A 20,000-nucleotide genomic window follows, 5' to 3' on the forward strand; every position below is an offset into this window, starting at 1 on the left:
GAGTGTTTGCACATAAGATAATTATAAATGCAGTGAGCCAGGTTGGCTTCAGACACAGACTCACAAAATAGAGGTGGCGCGGCCAGTAGTAATTTTGTCGAGGTATCTGTTGAGATCAGTTTGAAAACAGATGTTCTTCAAAAGGCTTCTGGGCGTCTGATAACTCGAAACGATGACTGACATACTTCATTCCAGCCGTGCATTCAAGTTGGAGAAATCGAAACCCTCGAGCTCGAGAGATGTTTCGCAACCACGTTACAGCCTTTTCTGCAGATAGTACTCCCATCCCAACAAAGGAATCTGGGCTTTACTCGGGTTTTTTCGCACCTTTTAGCATCTGTTAAGATACATTCACTGACATGGAGAAATAAAGCTAAAAAGTATAAAAGGTGACTCGGAGCATTTCAGAGACGTGGCTTCCCCGAGCAAACTAAAAGGACTGCTTACAAGAAGGGTAAAGAAAGAAAAATTCCCGCCAGCTAAAATGCCCCTTGCAGAATCTTCTCCCGCCACTTGAAGTTTAAATGACCACCTTCAACTGACAGAAGCTATATAGAACGATCGATCGGTATATGGTTCACTGGGCAGTGTGGCCCAGTGGCTAGTTAGTTCGCTTGCCTTGAGATCGGGAGATCCCCGGTTCAAGACCCGCTCTGACCACTCGCTGAATTTGTTCCTGTTAGTCCCTGGTTCAACTTCCCAGCTGCACTTGTAAATAGCCAACTGGTTTGCCTCCGGCCGGTTGGGATTCTTAATAGTTGTTGTTGTTGTGTTCTGTTGTTTCGTTGATTGTTTCATTGGCCCTGAAAAGCCCCTATGGGGAGCGGTCAATTAAGTATGTATTGTATTGTATTGTATCTTAATTTGGTATTTGGAAGAAGGTGGAGTCAATTGAAGACGCCTCGTGTTGCTCTTTAATATAATTGCCAAGTTCCTGATTCTGTGGAGGTGGATACCTTTGAAGGAAAATACGAATTAAGTTATGGTTAGTGTGGGTAATCATTAGGATTCCGCATCAATTATGAAAAAAACAAAAATACTCCTTCTTGAGATTCAAAATCTCAGTAGCGCCAGGGAGCGAGGAAAGTAGATTAAATTAAGCAAGGCTGAACTTAAGAGGGTGGTCAAAAATTTGGGAGTCCCTTTGTACTTCACAATTGATCCTTTCCTTGGCCAGAAGCTCAACAGTTGAGGAAATTATTTATTCATTTAATCTAAGGAAAATTAAATTGTGGAGATGGATAAATCTTATTATTTTTTATAGGCAGAGTCTAAATTGTTAAGACCTTTGTAATTCCAATAATTATTTATGTGCAGTGCAGGCTTAATTTCATTTAGACAAAAGCGTGTTCAAAGAAGCCAATAGCATCATATATGACTTTTATGGAAAGGCAACGACAAGGTAAAACTGTCTCCCATCCTTTGTGACATAGAACATGGTGGTCTCAAGGCTCCACACTTCAAAACTCAAAGAAGTTGTGCTCTAAAGAAAATCGCCAATGATCATTTAATATTGGAAAATGTTTTTACTGCATTACCTTTAGCCGATCGGAGGTACCGTATTGATTTGATTAAGCAAGCGCCAACCTCGAAGGTCGGCCGGCTGGTTTGGCCAGCCGAAATATAGTACATCATTAAAATCAAATCTACTTTTTATCGGCTCTTGCTCAAAATATTTAGCTTCTCACCTCAAAGGGACCACCCTGTAGGTGGGAAATAAAACGCCCATTCCAACCCCGACCCCTCCGGAAAAAAAAAAGCGGAAGTGCACAACCAAGAGGCGTGTTGATTATTATTTCTTTACTGGCTTACAATCATTTTCTGACAGTCTATGAGAATGCTGAAATTTCCTCAAAGTTTCAACTGCAATGTCCATGTGGGCGAAAAGTTTTGTCAGTCGCAAGGTCTCCTTGGTACATCTTCGCAATTTGTTTTTATTTATTATATTGTTGCATAATAACCTTACTCCTTTGTGAAAATGGTGAAAATTTAGTAAACGGCCAGCCTCGAATAAATAAGTGCCCACCCTCAAGGTCCAATAATTTTAATAAGTGCCCAAGTGGGTTAATCTAATTAATACGGTAGATGTGACTGTTCTTTGCTGTGATTTCGATGTGACGAAAATTCAATTCAATTTTTGGAATCTTACGGTAGAATTTGTACATAAATCAGTAGAAACAGAATGTTACGCAGCATTACTATGTGTTAGATACACTAGTTTAGTGTGGACAGTCGCCGCAGTGATGATGAATTCGTTTGCAAAGTAAGAAACCGTATCCGGCCACAAAACTGCGTGACAAACACGACAAACGGTTGTTATAACTCAATCGCTGTTGGAGATTTTGCCGAAAATCGTGCGTTCGAACTTTTCAAACCGATTTTTAAAGTCTTATCTGCTTTTTTTTTTTTTTAACGAAAATCATACTTTTTTAATTGTAAAGGAGCTGCTTCACGATTACATTGATATAATTGTAAAAATGCGGCTTTTGTACTGTAATGAAGCAGTTTTTTTTGGCATGTGGTGTAAAAAAAACCGATCCGTTACAAAACCGTTCAGTTTGGTCACAGCTGTATGTTTTGTAAAATTACATACCTATTTTACTAACCGAGTTGAAGGTCCGTAATGTAAGTTACGGACCGTGTTTTTTTCCCGTTGATTCATCAACGGGAAAATAGCTTTTTCTATATGTTTTATTTCATAGCTGATGAAGTCTACAACATTACCGCTGGTAGTTATACACATTTAGTAAATTTTCAGCTCCGACTATTGCATTTCTAGCTTTTTGATTGGCTAAAAAATTCCGACTATGAGCCAATAGTCGAAGTTTACGTCATATGGAAAATAGTGCGCCAAGATGCTCTTTCCGGACGCTTTGTAAAATTGTGGAAATAAAAATCGGCGGCAAAACCCGGTTTGAGAATTTACTAAAACAATTATTCCATTCGCCCTTGTTGGATATGAAGTGATTATAGCCAACTCGCGCTACGCGCTCGTTGGTTATTTTATCACTTCATATCCAACTCGGGCTCATGGAATAATTGTTATATATTTAAAGTGCGGGCTGTAGACAAAGGAGTAAAGTGATCCTTTCACGGGAACACAGCTAAAAAAAAAAAAGAAATGACCTGTTCCCAGATGTGTGGTTTCATAGCTCAGGTGGTAAAGCATTGCACTGGTAGCGCGAAGGTCATGGGTTAAAATCCCGTTGGAGCCACCAGAATTTCTCAAGTGTCTATAAGAGACAATTGTTCATTTGTTCATATTGTCCAATTAGGACCCAGCTAAGTGCGAGGACCACTTCACTCCTTCAACATGCGTACCGAGATTTACGCGCCAAAAAGGATCGAGATAAAAATAGTCTCTTTGCGCTAGAGAAGCCAGCAGTTTGCTCATACGACTTTTTTCACCAGTGAAAAACGACGAATCGACGCTCTGATTGGCTATATCGTCATTTCCACTAGCGGAAAATTGTCGTATCAGCCTTTTGATTGGCTAATATGATGTTGAACTTTGGCGCGGGTGGCCTGTGCACCGACATGGGGCAGCGGCAGTAAAATTTGTGAACATGGCGGCCGACTGCTGTATGGTTTTCAAAGTTTTTGATCTTTTATTGCTTAGTTTTCTGCACAAAATACTTCAGGATATCTTAAAAAGTTTTAAAAGTGCTCAAGCGAGGTATGGAATGTAAGTATTTCTTTTATTTCAAAAATATGTTCCTATTTGTTTGGGACTTTTGTTCACGATCGGTGGTTTGATAGCCCCTCGATTAAACACTTACCTCGTTAACTTTATGATCTCTGTACTTATATAATAAACAAATTACTTCATGATTGGCTCCTTTGTACGATTTTTATTACTCAGTCGTTGTGAAGGATCGTTAAACTCACTCGCTCGTTTACGCGATCCTTCACAACTCGTGAATGAAAATCGTACGCACTCACCAACCATGAAGAAATCTATATTACTGACTTATTCACTCACTGTGTTTATCCCATGTTACGTTATTTCTTCGCGATAGAGCTTGTTTTTTATTTGTCAAGAAACCAAATGTAACGTCATTCCAATTTACCTTTACAAAGCCGTTTCGTTTAGAATTGGTTTTGAACTTGCAAGAACATTCTCTTTTCATGTTTTTGCATTGATAGGATAATGACAGGCTCCTGCAAATTATCTCATTCGAGGGGTAGTTCCCGTTAACTTCAGTTCAAGTTATAGACCTTTTTATCTTGTACCTTTCGCTTCCTAATCAAGACAACTGAAAGTATTCTTAAGTGAAAATTCATTTTGTCTTCCAGTTGATGTGCGTATATAGGCAAGGACACGACGAATTTTGAAAAAACTTTTCCCATGAGTAACATCACGTGGTCTGAGTTGGGACAACAAAATTAAAACGAACCTGTAAAGGTCTATTCTTGCCAATTATCAACTGGATCAACATATGCACCGCAACGCTCAGGACAATAATGTGAGCAGTATCCAGGATGACAGTCATCTGCACTTTCGGAGTAAAATCTAATTGCATTTCCTCTCTTCATAAATCCAGGTGCATCCTTGTACCGAATTTTGCACCCAAAGCACTCTTCGATCTCGTAAATTACAAAGTACTTTCCTCTGAATTCTTTGGTCGCCTTGTTCCAGTCATAGACGGAGGAAAGCCACATAAAGTGTACTTTCCTTCGAAACATTTTTTTCTGAAACAGAATTCCGCCATCTGCGGCACACCAAACTGAAGGTGAAAATGGCAGCATCTCCCTCGATGTCGCAGACAACTGGAGTATTAGCACCTCATCTGGCAGCGAATGTGGGTCATTAATAGTATGTCTGTTGGTCGATTTCCACGAAGTAGCCTTGCTAGCTATATGCATGGTGTTTTGCAGAACATTTTCCCCTCACTGATTGCTTTTCCACTATGCTTTTACAAGTTGGATTCTAAAATACAAATATAATAATTTTACACATATTTATACCCTCTCAATAGATTTAAATTCAGTCAGGCTGAGTAGTTCAGTTTGGATTTAATCGTTACAGTCCGTATCTAATGAGACTTTTCAGCTCACAGTGAAATCATTTCTGTTGTTACAGCGACGTTCAAATAGCAACATCGGTCTACTGATTTCCAGCTCTATCCCCGGCATTATATGTTAACATCTACCAAGGGACAAGGGAACCCGGTCATTTACTATTATACGCCGGACGAGGGATGCTAAGGGAACGGTTCAGTTATATTTGGTAACAAGAGAATAAGTGCCCTCATTCCCGGGAGGCCCTCACTGATGCCATCTTGTTTGTGTTACTTATTTTATTAGATACTACTTCTTTTTTTTTTTTGGTGTTCTTTTTTGTTTTTGTTTTTGTTTTTGTTTTTGTTTTTTTGTTGTTGTTTTTTTTTGAAGGGGGGGGGGGGGGGTTGCAAAATCCATTTGATGATGTATACTCACTCTCAGTCCTCGGCATAGCACATTGCTTGCGAGTTGGCAGCTAAAAGAAATCAATCATGAAACGTGTCAGTCTTAATAGTCTCTGTAATCTTGTATAGCTGCAACCAAATGGCATGTTGGCCATCATAAGCACGTTAGGTCTTAATAGTGGTAGCAGGAAAACAAAGGCAACCTAAGCTACGGAAACGTTTACCTGTTTTATGTATTATGTACCACATATCGGTAGATACGTGTGCTTGAATAAGAAAGAGAGCAACCTGGGGAATCAGCGTTTAAGTTATGCTTACACCTTTTTCCTCCGTGGATTTCTTTTCTTTCCCTTGTATCCGCTCACTAAGGGGGACGACGAGATACGATACTACGAGATACGATAATACGATACTACGAGAGACGATACTACATTCACGAAAACGAACTTGTAGGTGCAACCCCTGCACCGCCCGCGAAGTTATCAAACAGCAAAATGTCGTCAATTCCACACAACCGGTCCGACTCGACTCCGCTCAGCAACAGCTTGAGAGCGGTTATCAGTCTAAGTCAACACCAAAAAGGAGTCACCTGTTCCCTGGATCGACTGAATCTAAAACGTGTAGAAACGCAACTACAGAACACCACCAAGATTGTTAGCGGTCACTAGAGAACAGTCTATTCTTCTGAGGCTGAGTAACCTAGCGAACAGACACTCACCTTCACCACACACTGGTCTTCAACAACTCCTGCTAGTTCCAAATCCAAAAAGTTTCGGCGACATGAATGGAAGTTTGGTGTCATCAATGTGAGGACTGCATCAACTGACGGCAAATGTCAAGAGATAGTGAGACAAGTGTCAAAAGTCGGGTTAACGGTTTGCGCAGTGCAGAAAGTCAATAAATCTTTAAATATTATGTATTTAGTATGTATCTGTATATGCAATGTATTTTAGCTGTAAATGTAATGTCTCGAAGATATTAGCTCTTGTAGTTATTCTGAAATTCGAGATGAAATGTATTTATCATGGGTTACGTAACCTCCCTTGGGTGTTATGTGACACTTTGTCACAATGGTTCATTAGCGGGGTGTCGGTATATATACTGCGTTGTCTTCATTTATATTCATTCGAGTCATACGATCGCCTCTTCACCCTCTAAATTAAATACCCAATGACTAAGTTCGATTAGTTTTTTCTAGTATTGAATTGTTGTTTTGTATCTACTAGCTTATATTCAGATTGTTGTAAGCTTATGCTATACACTACGCGTTTTTGTTTGATTGTATTTCAGTTTTTGTTATTTTGCGCAGACATTGTTGATAATTCTAGACAGTTTTGATTTACAAGACATAATAAAGAGGGTTATACACGGCTCGTGTTGACACACCCCATAAGTGGTTGCTTATTACATGATAAATGTTTTATATTCGGTTGAGCGGAGCAGCGAATTAGAATATAAATAAAGTTTATGCACGCATGCATGTGTGTATATTACCTTTAGTAGGGCGCGTGAGAACAGTTTGTAATCTGTCACTTCAGTGCTTACCATATGACAGATAAAATGACTTTTTCCTAGTATATTTAAGCGATAGAATCCTTACGCTCAATTGACAAGGGCGGTTTGAAGCTGTGAGTAGGCGTGGGATTTGTCTCATATGGATTAGGGACCGACATACCTCTCCCTCAATACCGTACCGGGAGGCGAGGTCGGCAGCAGAGAGCAGCGAAGGGCCAACTGCGTCCAAAAGCGATCCCAAGGGCCGAAATCCCGGGATGACTCGTTTGGTATGACACTCCAGCGCCGGGTCTGGAGGTACTGCGGTTTTTCTCTCCTGTTCAAACATAACGCCAGCGCATGCCTAAATTTCCTGGCTCTCAGATAACTAGCCTACCAAAAAAGATGAACGTGCTGTTTTTATTTTTTTTTACATTTCAGTTGATTGTACGGGCATAAACGTAACATAAGAACCGTGCGTGACACGACGGTGAGAGTTGTTTTATGCAGACTAGTACGACTAAAATGCTTTGTTGTAAGGCATGGCGGTTCACTAGAGGCGTTTTTTCTCTGGCCTTTCTGTGGGTGAGTTCCAGGACCTACCGACACAATTTGGGCAAGTTTTGAAAGCTAAAATTTCACTCTATGCTGTATTTTGCTGGTAGGACTCGTTGGCCCGACACTTATAACAAATCTATGAAATCAGAATGGGAGGTCTTTCCTTGCGATGCAAGCGCAGAATTACTCAGAATTATTAAAGGCAAGGAATACCAGTGCAACTGCATATCTTATAAATTTAGAGCGAGCTTTCATCCCTGTTTTACACTACTGTTGTAATTGATATACTCAGACATTTCTCCATGAATTAACCGTCTTGCATATACGTTTGAGTATATTTTCTTAATCTCGTGGCTGAGTTTGGCAGGCCTGCAGAGCCTTTCCAGGATACTGAAGAGGAGATCACGATTTGCGCAGTCAAAAGCCATCCTGAAGTAAATAAAGGCAAAGTGTAAGTTGTGCTCCTGCTTTTCACTTTTCTCCATTTGCTGGCGAAAAGTAAAGATAATGATCGATAATGCGTTTATTTTTCCTGTACCCTGACGGGGATTTAGGGTAAACTGACTCAGCCAGCTGCTGGAATAGTTCTAGGATATGTCAGCAAAGACTTTCCCAACGACACTGAGCAGAGATATCCCACTCACAGGGTAATTTCCAGATTAACTACGGTCACCTTTCTTGAACAGGATACAGAATATGATATCAGCATCGATCCAGTCAGATGGTCAGTCTTCTGTTGTCCACAAAAGATTAAAGACGGCCACCAGGAAAGATCGTAGAGCATTGCCACCGGGTACTAGGATCTCTGATAAAATCCTACAGGAAAGGTGGGTTTGATGACTGAGCCCAATGCTCTGAGGCCGCTCTTAGGAGGTTGTGCGAAACGACTTGTCTTTTTTCGCCCCCAAAAGAGGGCTAGATGGTTGAGTCGGGGATCGAGTTTTGTGGTGAGAGCTTGCCTTGAGGAAGACTGGGCCTAACGGTTTCAAGGGAAATTACTTTTTCCGCCCCGACAGAAGACCAGATACGGTGGCTGAGGCTTACCAGGAGCTTAGGCAAAACGGCCACTATTAACAACTTTTTTCTATCCCAAAGGGAGGCAGATACGTGGGCTCGGGCAGCGAATTTAAGGTCCTGAGCGTCCTTGGAAATTGGGCGAAACGGCTTAGGGTGAGGTAACTTTGTTCACCTCCAAAGGGAGACCAGATTAGTGGGCTCGGGTAGCGAGACTAAGATCCTGTGCCTCCTCGTAGATTTTGCTTTGGGAGAAACGACTTGTCTTGCTCAGAAAAAGGAGCCCAGAAGAGTGGACATAGTAGTAACCCTGGGGACCTGAAGTCTTCTTGGAGTTCAAGGATTCGAACTTCGTTGAAGCTACTATTATTTTCATGTGGTTTTCAGGGAATTTTTGGTCTAGGTAAGTGCAAGTTTTTGATCAGGTTGTATTGTTAAATAAATTTAAAGTGCTGCTATGACAAAAAAAACCCTTTTTTTTTTTAATTTTCTTTGGAATTCAAAAATATGTTGACTAAACAGCAAGTAACCCTATTTTGAGCTATGAATTACAAAAGACAATTGTTTATTTTAACTAGAATTTTTCTATTTAATGGTCCACCATTACAAACTTTAATTGAGCAAGCTGGATCGAGGAGAAAACGAAGTCAAAGCCTCAATAGTTTAAGAATGAAATGAGTGTGTACGTTGCTGAATTCGAATAAATATGTAGCACGGGGGCTTCGAGCTTTCGGACTTTTAGCAAGATGTCTCAAGTGTCGTTTAAATGAAAACTCGAAGAGCCTATAATTACATATGCTCAAAACTAGGTCGCCGTGACAAATCGATCCAAATCGATCATCGAAAACCTAGCCGATAAGTGGATAATATTCAATATTTGTCGATATTTGTGCTCAGTTGGTTGAGCACCGGGCTGTCACGCGGAAGGTCTTGAGTTCAACTCCGGCCGGACCAACACTCAGGGTCTTAAAATGATTGGGGAGAAAGTGCTGTCTTTGTAACTACATCTGCAAATGGTTAGACTCTCAAGTCTTCTCGGATAAGGACGATAAGCCGGAGGTCCCGTCTCACACCCCTGGTTCATTAACTCTGTGGAACGTTAAAGATCCCACACACAATTCGAAAAGAGTAGGGCATGGATTTCCCAGTGTTGTGGTCTGACCTTTCCAGTATGTGGTCGACTTAGCAGGATTAGCTTGAAGGGCTTCTCTGTGAATGAGACCACAATTGTGCATAATAGGCTACTTAGCCAAGTGCTGGAGCCTCACTCAAACACTCAAACTCAAATTTGCCGGTAAAAGTCGATAATCACAAGATTATTAATCGGCTACGGAATTAATGAAAGTGAAACAGCTTCAAAGTAAATCCATATCAAAATAATGTTAAGCAAACAAAGTGGCAACCAAATGATGTGTTACTGTACGTACAATCGTGATTAAAAACTATTTAATTAAAGCCCGGTTCATCTTCTCTCATCTTTTTCAGATAATGCAAGCTAATACTAATATTCGAGCTTCCTTGTACAGTAGAAACATCGATCGGTAAAATAAAAACTCGACATAGACTATGCTTCTTCAACGAACCATGTCTCCCCCAAAAATGTCGTTTTAGATGTTTCGATACTTGTCGATTGAAATCAATCAAAATCGAATTGAATCGAAATTCGATCGAAGTCGATAATCACAAGAAACTGCGTGATCGATTTTTATCAACTTCCGATATTTGTCGATTGATCAGTATCCACTTTAATAGACTTTTTATCGACTATTGAAATTATCGATTTGTCACGCCCTGTCAAAAGAACAACGGACATCTTTGCACTGGTATGCAATCACCCCACATGTAACGTGACCGGATACGGTAGAAAACCGGAAGCAATCTCTAGATTCCTTTCATTGTTTTGCTTGTTGTTGTTGTTGTTGTTTTTAATTACTTTTGTTATTCTGTAGTTATTTAGTAGGTTTTCAGAGTTTGAAGATCTTTCAGCTATACTTCAGACCCTCTCCGGATAATTTGACTGTGGGTATTAGTCATATTGGCAAATTAGAAATTTATGGCCAGTGAAACAAATGTTTATTTAAGATCCGCTCTATTTCCATCAAGCTAAACCTTAGTAGTTACTCTTGGGACAAGTTTGTCGAGTTGGAACTGAAGTGGATCCAGTCGCAGTACCTCTGGATGTTTTGCCAAAACGCCGTACCGTGATGACACATCCCCGGGATTTCTGCATACGGGTGGCTTTAATAAAACTGTCTCCTCAACGACTGTCAGCCGTGATGGAGAGAAACTTCAGCCCCTGGGATGTCTTCCCTGGTGCCTCTAAAATGAGACGATTCCTAATATATGTTTCCCCATATAGTCAGTTTGTCATCGATTCGATAAGTACTTGTGCGTACCGGGTAGGAATACATGACGTTTGCTCAGTGGACGATTGCCCTACTTTCCCACTAGGGCCAAATTTTTTGTATTGTGGTATTCTTACAAGGGTATTACAGACGATGATGTATGCACCTTTACCTCGGCAAATGAGAGGGGCACCGTGGTCTATTTGAAGTCAAAAAACCAAAAACGAAAAAGAAGAAAAAAAAGAAGAAGAACAAATTAAAACCTCAAAGCCGCGTCACAGCTTGATCAAAAATGAAAACCGTACACAAGAACGCAAAAAAAATTAATTTGTACCCTTTCAAATTGAATGTGACAACATCGTAGATATCCTTATTCTTCGGCCATTTCAACTTGAGTAAAAATAACAAACAAACTGCGGTTATAAACATAACGAGACAACGCATGTGGTAAAACTTTTTATGAACTTGACGTTTCGTTTCACAAAAATTTTTACAACGTGCGTTGTCTCGTTATGTTTATAACCGCAGTTTGTTTGTTATTTTTATTAAATGTGACAAATAGGTGACACGTGCATGCATATTGTCAAAATAATCAATAATTTGTTTAGTCGTGGAATCTGCATGACATTCTTCTGTCTTTTGTTTCTGTGAACTGTGAGAAAATTGATAATAATAATAATAATAATAATAATAATAATAATAATAATAATGAAATAATAATAATAATAATAATAATAATAATAATAATAATAATAATAATAATAAGATCTCGTCTTTAGAGTTGGTGAATTATATGGAGAAGAAGAAGGCACAGTTGCGTAAACTGAAGGCTTGTTACATCAGGGGGAAAAAGCAGGGCGAGGCAAGATCTCTAAATCGCCAATTTACTCAGGATGCAAGGCGGGTTTATGCAGAGTTTGATTTGTTGTGTGATATGGAAGAGGCACACCCTAGGTACCAGAAGATCTCCAGCATTGGTTCCAGAGAGGGGAAATGTTTGAGAATATTGAGGACGCAAGCTCGTTTTGGAGAGAGCTATGAGAGACGCGAGGGTCTGGGAACGAGGGTGCGGCATGGTTACAGGAAATGGAGGATGCTATCGACAGGGAGTGCCACCTACTCCTGAGGAGCCCTGGCAGTTTGAGACATCTCAAGTTGTTAGGATTCTCCTCAAGAAGAGAAACTGGAGCGCTCCATGGCCCGACAAGCTCGTAAACTATTGGTGGAAGGGTGCGCATGCGCTTCATAATGGAGTCACGCGGGCGTTCTTAGCGATCCCTGAGAGTGAAGAAGAGTACCCTGGATGGTTCACCGAGGGAAAAACAAGCCTCCTACCAAACCTTCTGCAGTGAAAACCAGCGGCCTATAACGTGCTTGAATAACATATACATGTACAAGTGGTTTACATCCTGCCTGCAAAGCCCTATGGATAGTCACCTGAAAGAAGTCAATCTAATGGAGGGACAACAGAGAGGCGCCAGAGTTGGCTGTAGCGGCTCGACAGACAATCTATTGATAGACAGGATGGTGACTCTTGACTGCCACAGGGGTAAGAGAAACCTTAGCATGGCCTGGGTAGTTAGGAAAGCCTATGATTCGGTCGACCATACCTGGTTGGCTAAAGTCATGAGGATTCATCGCTTTCCTAAGTGGTTATGTGGAACGACTAGTCATCTCGCTGCTAGCTGGAATACCAAGATTATTGCTGTCACGAAGCAGGGACCTGAGATCTCCCGTTCGATCCGGTTTATCAAGGGGTTACCTCAAGGCGACGCCCTCTGTCGGCGCCTCTTTACCTTGTGCCTAAACCCAGTAGCCTGGCTACTAGGTGCCACCGAGGGATATAGGCTTTCGAAGCTTATAGGAACAAAGGTAACCCACCTGTTATATATAGACGATCTTAAGGTGTTTGCATCGTCTAAGGCCAAGCTGAACAGAGTTTTGAAGTCTGCTAGCAGCGCTATGCATGATATGGGCTTACATTGGAACCCCAAGAAATGCAATGTCCTCCATGTCAAGACTGGCGACCAAGTGCAAGATGCGTTGGAGATGAAGCTGGACCAGTCATCAGTGGTTGAGAGCCTCAAGCCAGGGACCAGTTATAAGTTCTCAGGAGTTCAAGAAACAGTGACACAAGATGAAAAGCTGGCTCTTGAGTGCGCAGCCAAGATGTATCTGAGAAGGTTATCGGTGATATGGTCTAGTCCTCTGTCAGATATTAACCGATTAAGAGCCAGCAACCAGTACGCAATGCCAGTCCTAATCTATCTGATGTGGACTCAACACTGGCCAATCACAGAATTGCGAGTTATCGACAGAGGAGCTAGAAAGATTATCTGTGAAAACAGTGGGAAGCATCCCTTAAGCTCCACGGCGATAATGTATTTGGCAAGAGAGAAAGGAGGGCGTGGGTTGCACTCGGTTGAGCGCGAATACAAGTTGACCAAGATCAAGGCGGCAATGAACCTGTCAGAACATGGATCCCTCTTTGAGAACAGTGCAACAGTTCGAAGACAGGGCAGTAGAGAAGGGACACACTTTGCTGATGAAGGAAGCGCATACGTTTGCTGAGGAACTGTATGAGCCTGTCTCTGGAGTACCCTCAATCGTCGTGTCGGTATGTGAGCGATCCTGAGACTGAGATTAAAGGGCCAAAGGTGAAAGAACACCTCAAGAAGGCAGATATGGAGAAGCTGAAAGAGAAGATAAAAGAGGAGAAGTGGCATGGACGATTCATACAGGCTAGGTGGCAGGACAGTGAGTTAAATCAGAGTGGATGCTTTGCGTGGTTGCGTGATTGGACCTGTGCTCCTACCCATACGATCGCTGGGGTAATGGAATTGTACGAGCAGCTTACGCCCACGAAGGTGTACACAGTCCACAAAACAGGTGCAGTACAGGGTTACATCACGTGTAGACTGTGTGGGAAAGCTCCTGAAACTCTTGTGCATGTGCTAGCAGGGTGCTCTGCTCTGGCCCAGTCTAAATATCTAGAAAGACACAACGCAGCACTGAAAGTTCTCTTCTTCGAGATGACTAGGGATCTGAGGCTAATTGATTCAGTCCCTCCCTGGTACTCGTGTGCAGTACCCAAACCAGTCTATGAGTCATCTGAGGAATTAGCGTTTTGGGATGTTCCAGTATATGCGGAACACACCATTGTCAAGGCTAACAGAGTGGACGCTCGATTTGTGGACCACAAGAATAAGAAGGTGTGGGCTATGGAGATGTCCCGCCCTTGGGTAGAGCATCGGGAAAAGAAGTCCGAAAGAAGACGGTCAAGTACGGGCCACTGCGATTTGAGCTAAAGAGACAGTACCCTGACTATGACGTTGAACAATGTAACATCATCATTGACGTGCTGGGGGTGGGGGGGGGGGGGGGGGGGGGGTGGTCAAGGGATGTAGACCTGACAATGAGGAAGCTCTTTGGCAGTAGGGGCTATGACGTCTTAAGAAGGATGCAGAAGGCTACCATCTCGAGTTCTCTCATTATAGTGCGAACTTTCAATGCTACCGCCAATTGACTTTCCCCGTAGGAATAATATAGGAGCTCAATATAGTTTTAGTATTAGAGAGCTTTAGATTGTCCGTAAGATTTTTTGTATTTTATCGCTAATTTACTTACTTTTTTATTTAATTATTTTTTAATTCAGTAGTTTTCTTTTTATAGTTCCCTCAGATCGCAAAGGTTACACTGCGCGCCCTATGTGGTTCTATTTTAGCATCCATACGTTTACCAACTGCAATATAATAACAACATGCGGACAGTCGCTCAGTACATTCTTCCCGAGTTGTTCACCCAAGACCTTTTTAAAGCAGATATGACGATTGGGGAAAGAAGAAATTCTAAATGGCCGCTAGTTGATCAAGTTTTTCCTGGGGCGAATTAGTGAACTTTTTCGCAAGCGAAGAAGATAAACATGGCTTCGAAAGACATTTTCACTGCAGTCTAGTCTTTAGGGGCAACAATTAATACTGATTTTATAGTGATAAGCTCTGGATAAGAATCCTTGCTGACTTAATCATTTAGTTACATTTTGTTACATTAATAAAAGAGTTGCTTACAGAAGGGATCGTGCTATTTATAAATTCACTTCAAAAAGTAAAATAACGTGCATGTTAAACCTGGTTAGATCTCCAGTTTAAAGGCTTAGAGCTTTGATAAGGAGCCAGTTATTAGCCATCAAAAAACTGATAAACTCTTGGACTGCGCTCAAAGGCGCTAATGATCCCTTACATTCTCAACCTCGTTCCCAGGGTCCTTTCTCTTCCCTCTGGGAACGAGGTTGACATATTCTTTGCAAAACTTCGGATTTTCAAAGCATCATTGCTCGGATCGAGATTATCTTTTAGTATCGGGTTCAATTTATCACAGATAGCTCATTATGTAATGCACTTTCAAAACATATGTTCAGTTCCCTATAACTTGCCTGACTGATTAGATAGCGATAAGCGTACAGCTGGTGGTAATGAGGTAATGAATGAAAACAGAGATTCCCCTGTGTCACGGTATTAATTTAAAAGTTGGACAAAAGAATTAAATCAAGACTTCCCTCGAAGTTTTTGAGCAATTTTCTTGATACAATAACTGGAGTTTCTAATAGTATGTTCAAAGTCCAAGTACCTTAAATTGATAACAAGCTATTGCGAAGTCATCGTTGATGCATGCAATGTTTACAAGACGTGATCCGATTTTGACCATTGAAAGTAACAGGATGCTAGGTCGTATTCCAGCGTTGGCGTTTGAAACACGCACGAAATGTATCATGTATGCTGCCGCTTCTTCTGCCACCTGCAGGTTGATAAGTAGCTTATTTAGAAGATAATAATTTTCCAACTTCTTACTAAAAATCTTCGAATTTGTTCAAGAATGGATTAAGAGCATTAATTAATGAGCATAGTCTATAATAGCCTGCAACCTTGGAACCATTGCGTTCATAAAATTGTCCCGCGTCGTCGTTCAATGTTGAGAGTCAAAAGATCTACTATCCCAGACGAACGTGAACATACTTTTTTTTCAGAGCAACCTTGAGTCACTGATCTGGAGAAAAGAAAAAAAAACATATGGCACTCGTAACCAAAGTTATGTCTCCCAAATGGTTATTAATGAAGAACGCTAATGATCAGTTAATTTAGAGTTTCCCGTGGCTAAATACATGATGTATGGTTCATTTCATCTTCAGTTAGTATTTAGAAGAAGGAGGAGTTAATTAAAATAGATCAAGCCTTGCCTCATTTAGAACACGTAGATGCAATTTAAAATTAATACTTCCTGATTCCACACAAGTCGCTAAATTTGAAGGAAATTTAGAAAGACTAAATTCATTCATGGGAAAAAAATTAGCTTCGTGTTAATGGTTAATCCTAGTAATTAATTTCATCAAAACCCTGACGCCCTGTCTTGTTTGACTTTGGGGCAAACTTGAAGTTTTCTTTTCAAAGTGGATATTTCAAATATCATAACCTGTCACTTAGCGACATAGATCTTAAGGTGGTTTTGATCCATGTGCTGCAATCGCCACAAAAATAACTGTTAAATTAATGTAGTTTAATAAGCGGTTTTATTATATGACTAGCTCCGTGAGCGGGCAAGATGAACCAAATCCCGCGCTCTGATTGGCTACCCGAGCGGGCAAGATGGAGCGATACTGCCCGCTCGGGATTTCTCGCTTGGTCCCGCAAGATCAAAGATCATTTTTTTGGTGTTTTAAGTCATATAATGAATCCTTTATTGACCAAGATTGTTCGGTCAAGATGACTGGATATTGGCCTCGTTCTTTTTTTGCGTGTTTATGGACCTCGACTTCGTCTCGGTCCATAAACACGCAAAAAAAGAACTTGGCCAATATCCAGTCATCTTGACCTCACGCTTCGTCAATAACCCATACATATCTTCTGCGTAAATCCTCAATTCCAGACGGGTTCTCGTTGTTATCGGTCCTGTCATTAAATCATTTCGACCACAATACACTGCCCAGCCACCATGTGCACAATACATCGAAGCATTAAGTCTACAAATACCTATTTTACCTTCAAATGCCACGCATTTACCAGTACTAGTTTAAAATAACTGGTTCCTGGTTAACCCAATTTATTACTACGACTCATGAGTGCGAACATTGCTTACATTACTCATTATCACGAGAAATAGCTTTGGATCAGTTTAAACAATATACTGCTTTAATCTGACCCAAAATCATTCAGATAGTCAAAACTTCATATTTATGACCCATTTCCTTCGATTTTTGTTTGTCAGCAGTATGATTTGCGATACTTCAGGTTCAATGTTCATAAGTTTGTTTTTACGTCTCAAAGTTGTTTAGCGTCACGCATAAGCAATTAAGCCACTTCCTTCATATCAGTCTCTTCATCAGTCTCTTCTAAATTACTCTTTTGATCCATGATGATTTTTTTTTATTTTGTTGTTTTTATATTTTTATGACATATCTAACTCGATCTTCAACTCGTCCAACTCGAAGTCTAACTCGAACTCGAACTCGAATGCAAACTCAATGGTTCGGGATTCTCTCTGTCCAAATAATATGATTAATTTTACGTGTGTACTTGACATATTTTTTTGACATAACCCAGAATGGTGTTGTGAGAGTAGTTATTTCGTCCTTTATGGAGAAATGGAACAAAGTGAAGCTATTGAATCACGCTTCCACTTCATTTGCCCATTTAAGCAAACTCTTTCTCAAGGACGCACATTTCACTTTTGCATGCTGGTTTGACCTATTGACTCGTAACAACAAAATAAAAAGAGGGCCTCGAGGTCTTTAACAAACCGCAAAACCGCCTGCACCAAAAAATCACTCAGAACTGAAAAAAAAAACCTTACTCTTGATCAAAACCGAAATTTGCAACAAAACTATCAAAACCGAGTTTTTAAAACCGCAATCGAACTAATTCATTATTAATTCGTGGAGCACGCAAACTTGAGTCTGTGTCAGGTGGCTAATTATAATTCACACGAAATGTCATCACTGTTGTAGAATGTGCGCACAGCTGACACGCACATTCGCCAATAGCCGGAAACCCCATCACATACCAAAGACAGAAAAACCGCTTGTAATTTTGGCGAAGACCAAATACCAATTAACAAATGCTAAAACTGGAAAAACCGCAAACCGTAAACCGCGACAGGCACTAAAACCCCCCCAAAAAAAAAAAAAGATTCTTTTATTTTATTATTAAACGAAAACGCGATCTAACAAAAGGCCACAATCGGATTCCAAAAAAACGGAAAATGCCAATGCCCCTCCTCAACAAATACTGTTGCATCAGGGGCATTCACTCACGCTCTAACATCTATAATTAAATTTGTGTGCATGCATTTGGTAGATTTCGATCTCAGTTATTTTATGATGAAAACAAGAGGCTACACGTAGCCTATACTCGGGCCTGCAAAAGTACAGTGGTGTATCGTTAATTTAGCACTAAAGGAAAGAAAACAGAGAACTCTGTCCTTCTTACCTCGGCCTTACATTGCGATTCTCATGATGTTCGACTGTGTATGTAGTGAATACCCGGACCCAGATTATCTTCATTACAGGTGGCGACAATGACCACTGGACACGAGGTAAAATTTGAGAAAAGCACTTTGTTTTTTACTGATCGATGGTTATTCTTGCTCAGTGTTTGAGAAAGGAAACGCTAATTGAACGGTTTAAGATGAAACTAAATGACTCATCGAAACATCTTTTGCAGAAAAGAAATGAAAGAGAAACGAAGGTGAGATGTATAAACATCTTTCAAAGATGACCAAACTTTCGTGCATTGATGCACGTAAAAAAACACTTTGTCACGTGCGCGACACGCGAAGATGTGCACTATATCTCAACTCTTGAAAATACTTTCAGAAGTACAAAGTCCCTAGAGGATGGCCATGCCAAATGAAGCCATAGCACGAGAATCAAGTATTTAAAACATACCATTTGTTATAATTTAAATACTCACAGTAGCATGCACCCATTTGTCAAAATAAATATGTTATTTGCCAGCTGGGAGGCCCGTATAGGCCGCAGGTCGAGGGCAGCTTTTTCAACACCGATATCACATTTTTTTGCTATATGGACAGACCCTTGGTGCTGGTAAATATTTTGTTTTTTTCTTCTCTCTCTCTCCCATCCTCTATTAAAATCACTTTTAATTGTTGACTCGCACCGCGCTTGATAGCGAATGCAGTATTAAAGCGACTTACAAACTGAACATTTCAAAGAGAAATATTCTTTATTTGAATTATATTTCCAAACCTCTTGTCTAATGAAAAATAACCTCTACTTAAACGGAGTCGGTGTCAAAAAAATTGTGTTTCGTTTCCGCAATGGTAAGGGCAGGAGAAAAGATATAATACTGTAGTGTGGATCACTTGCCCTGTCATTAATAAAGTGACCTGCGGACTGCGGACTGCGGATTGAAAAATGAAGACTGAAGGCTGCGAACCGCGGACGGCGTACAAAACACTGTAATAAAGGCACAGAGCAACGAAATGGCGACAGGTTGAAGACATGAATTAAAGTCTGACATAAGAATGGTGGAAATAATATTTCGCGCCATAGTTGTCATGAGTATATTGTCACGAAAATGCAAATGACGTAAGTGACATCACCAATTACGTAAATGAACAGAAGTCATCATTGCTTATCCTATATTGCATTCTTAGTTGACTTAATTAAAAGTGAAAATTTATTAGTCAATTATGAAGTTTATTCAGCCGATTTGTTTGAACACAAAAAATCTTGCCCAGCAGTTTCCAGCGACGAATCAACCCTACCTAGAATATGGGAACCAGTGAGAAAATGCATTCTTTGCCACTTCAAAGGAAAAAATACACGACTGAGCCTTTATTTCATTTAGCCATATAGAGAAATGTGTTTCATTGCTTGTAATGACTTATGATAACTCTAATTTAGCATTTAGCACAAATTCCATTTCTGTTGGAATATATTCAAACACACTTCACAACATTGCGTAATTAGCTCATGACACTGCCATATCCTATTAAAAATTATGGTCTTGTTTCGCATTAATAATCATTGAAATTTAGAACTTATAAGGCCCAGATATCTGTACGAATATATTCAAGTGTAGTAGGTAAATCCATAGCCTAAAGATAAGATGATAAATAAAAATCTAAAATACACTTACATGGACTCTACTTACGAATGATCTATAAA

At 40.4% G+C, this 20,000-nt stretch overlaps 1 protein-coding gene across 3 annotated transcripts in view; it reads left to right on the plus strand.

Annotated features, from left to right (window-relative positions):
• LOC138004176 (uncharacterized) overlaps positions 1-20,000 on the plus strand; it is a 45,977-nt gene that overhangs the window by 20,118 nt on the left and 5,859 nt on the right. Inside the window, exon 5 of one of the 3 annotated variants that reach the window (XR_011123758.1) lies at positions 4,297-4,378. The exons of 1 other annotated variant lie outside the window; for it this stretch is intronic. Coding sequence is in view for 1 of the 2 variants with exons in the window: in XM_068850614.1 (XP_068706715.1) it covers positions 19,605-19,614 (10 nt within the window). In the remaining variant the exon portion in view is untranslated. Of the gene's footprint in view, positions 1-4,296; positions 4,379-19,589; positions 19,615-20,000 lie in introns of those variants that run through there. One more of the 3 variants, XM_068850614.1, reaches the window with a different exon arrangement.

This window comes from Montipora foliosa, chromosome 5, assembly GCF_036669935.1.
Source record: "Montipora foliosa isolate CH-2021 chromosome 5, ASM3666993v2, whole genome shotgun sequence".
Taxonomy (NCBI): Eukaryota; Metazoa; Cnidaria; class Anthozoa; order Scleractinia; family Acroporidae; genus Montipora; species Montipora foliosa.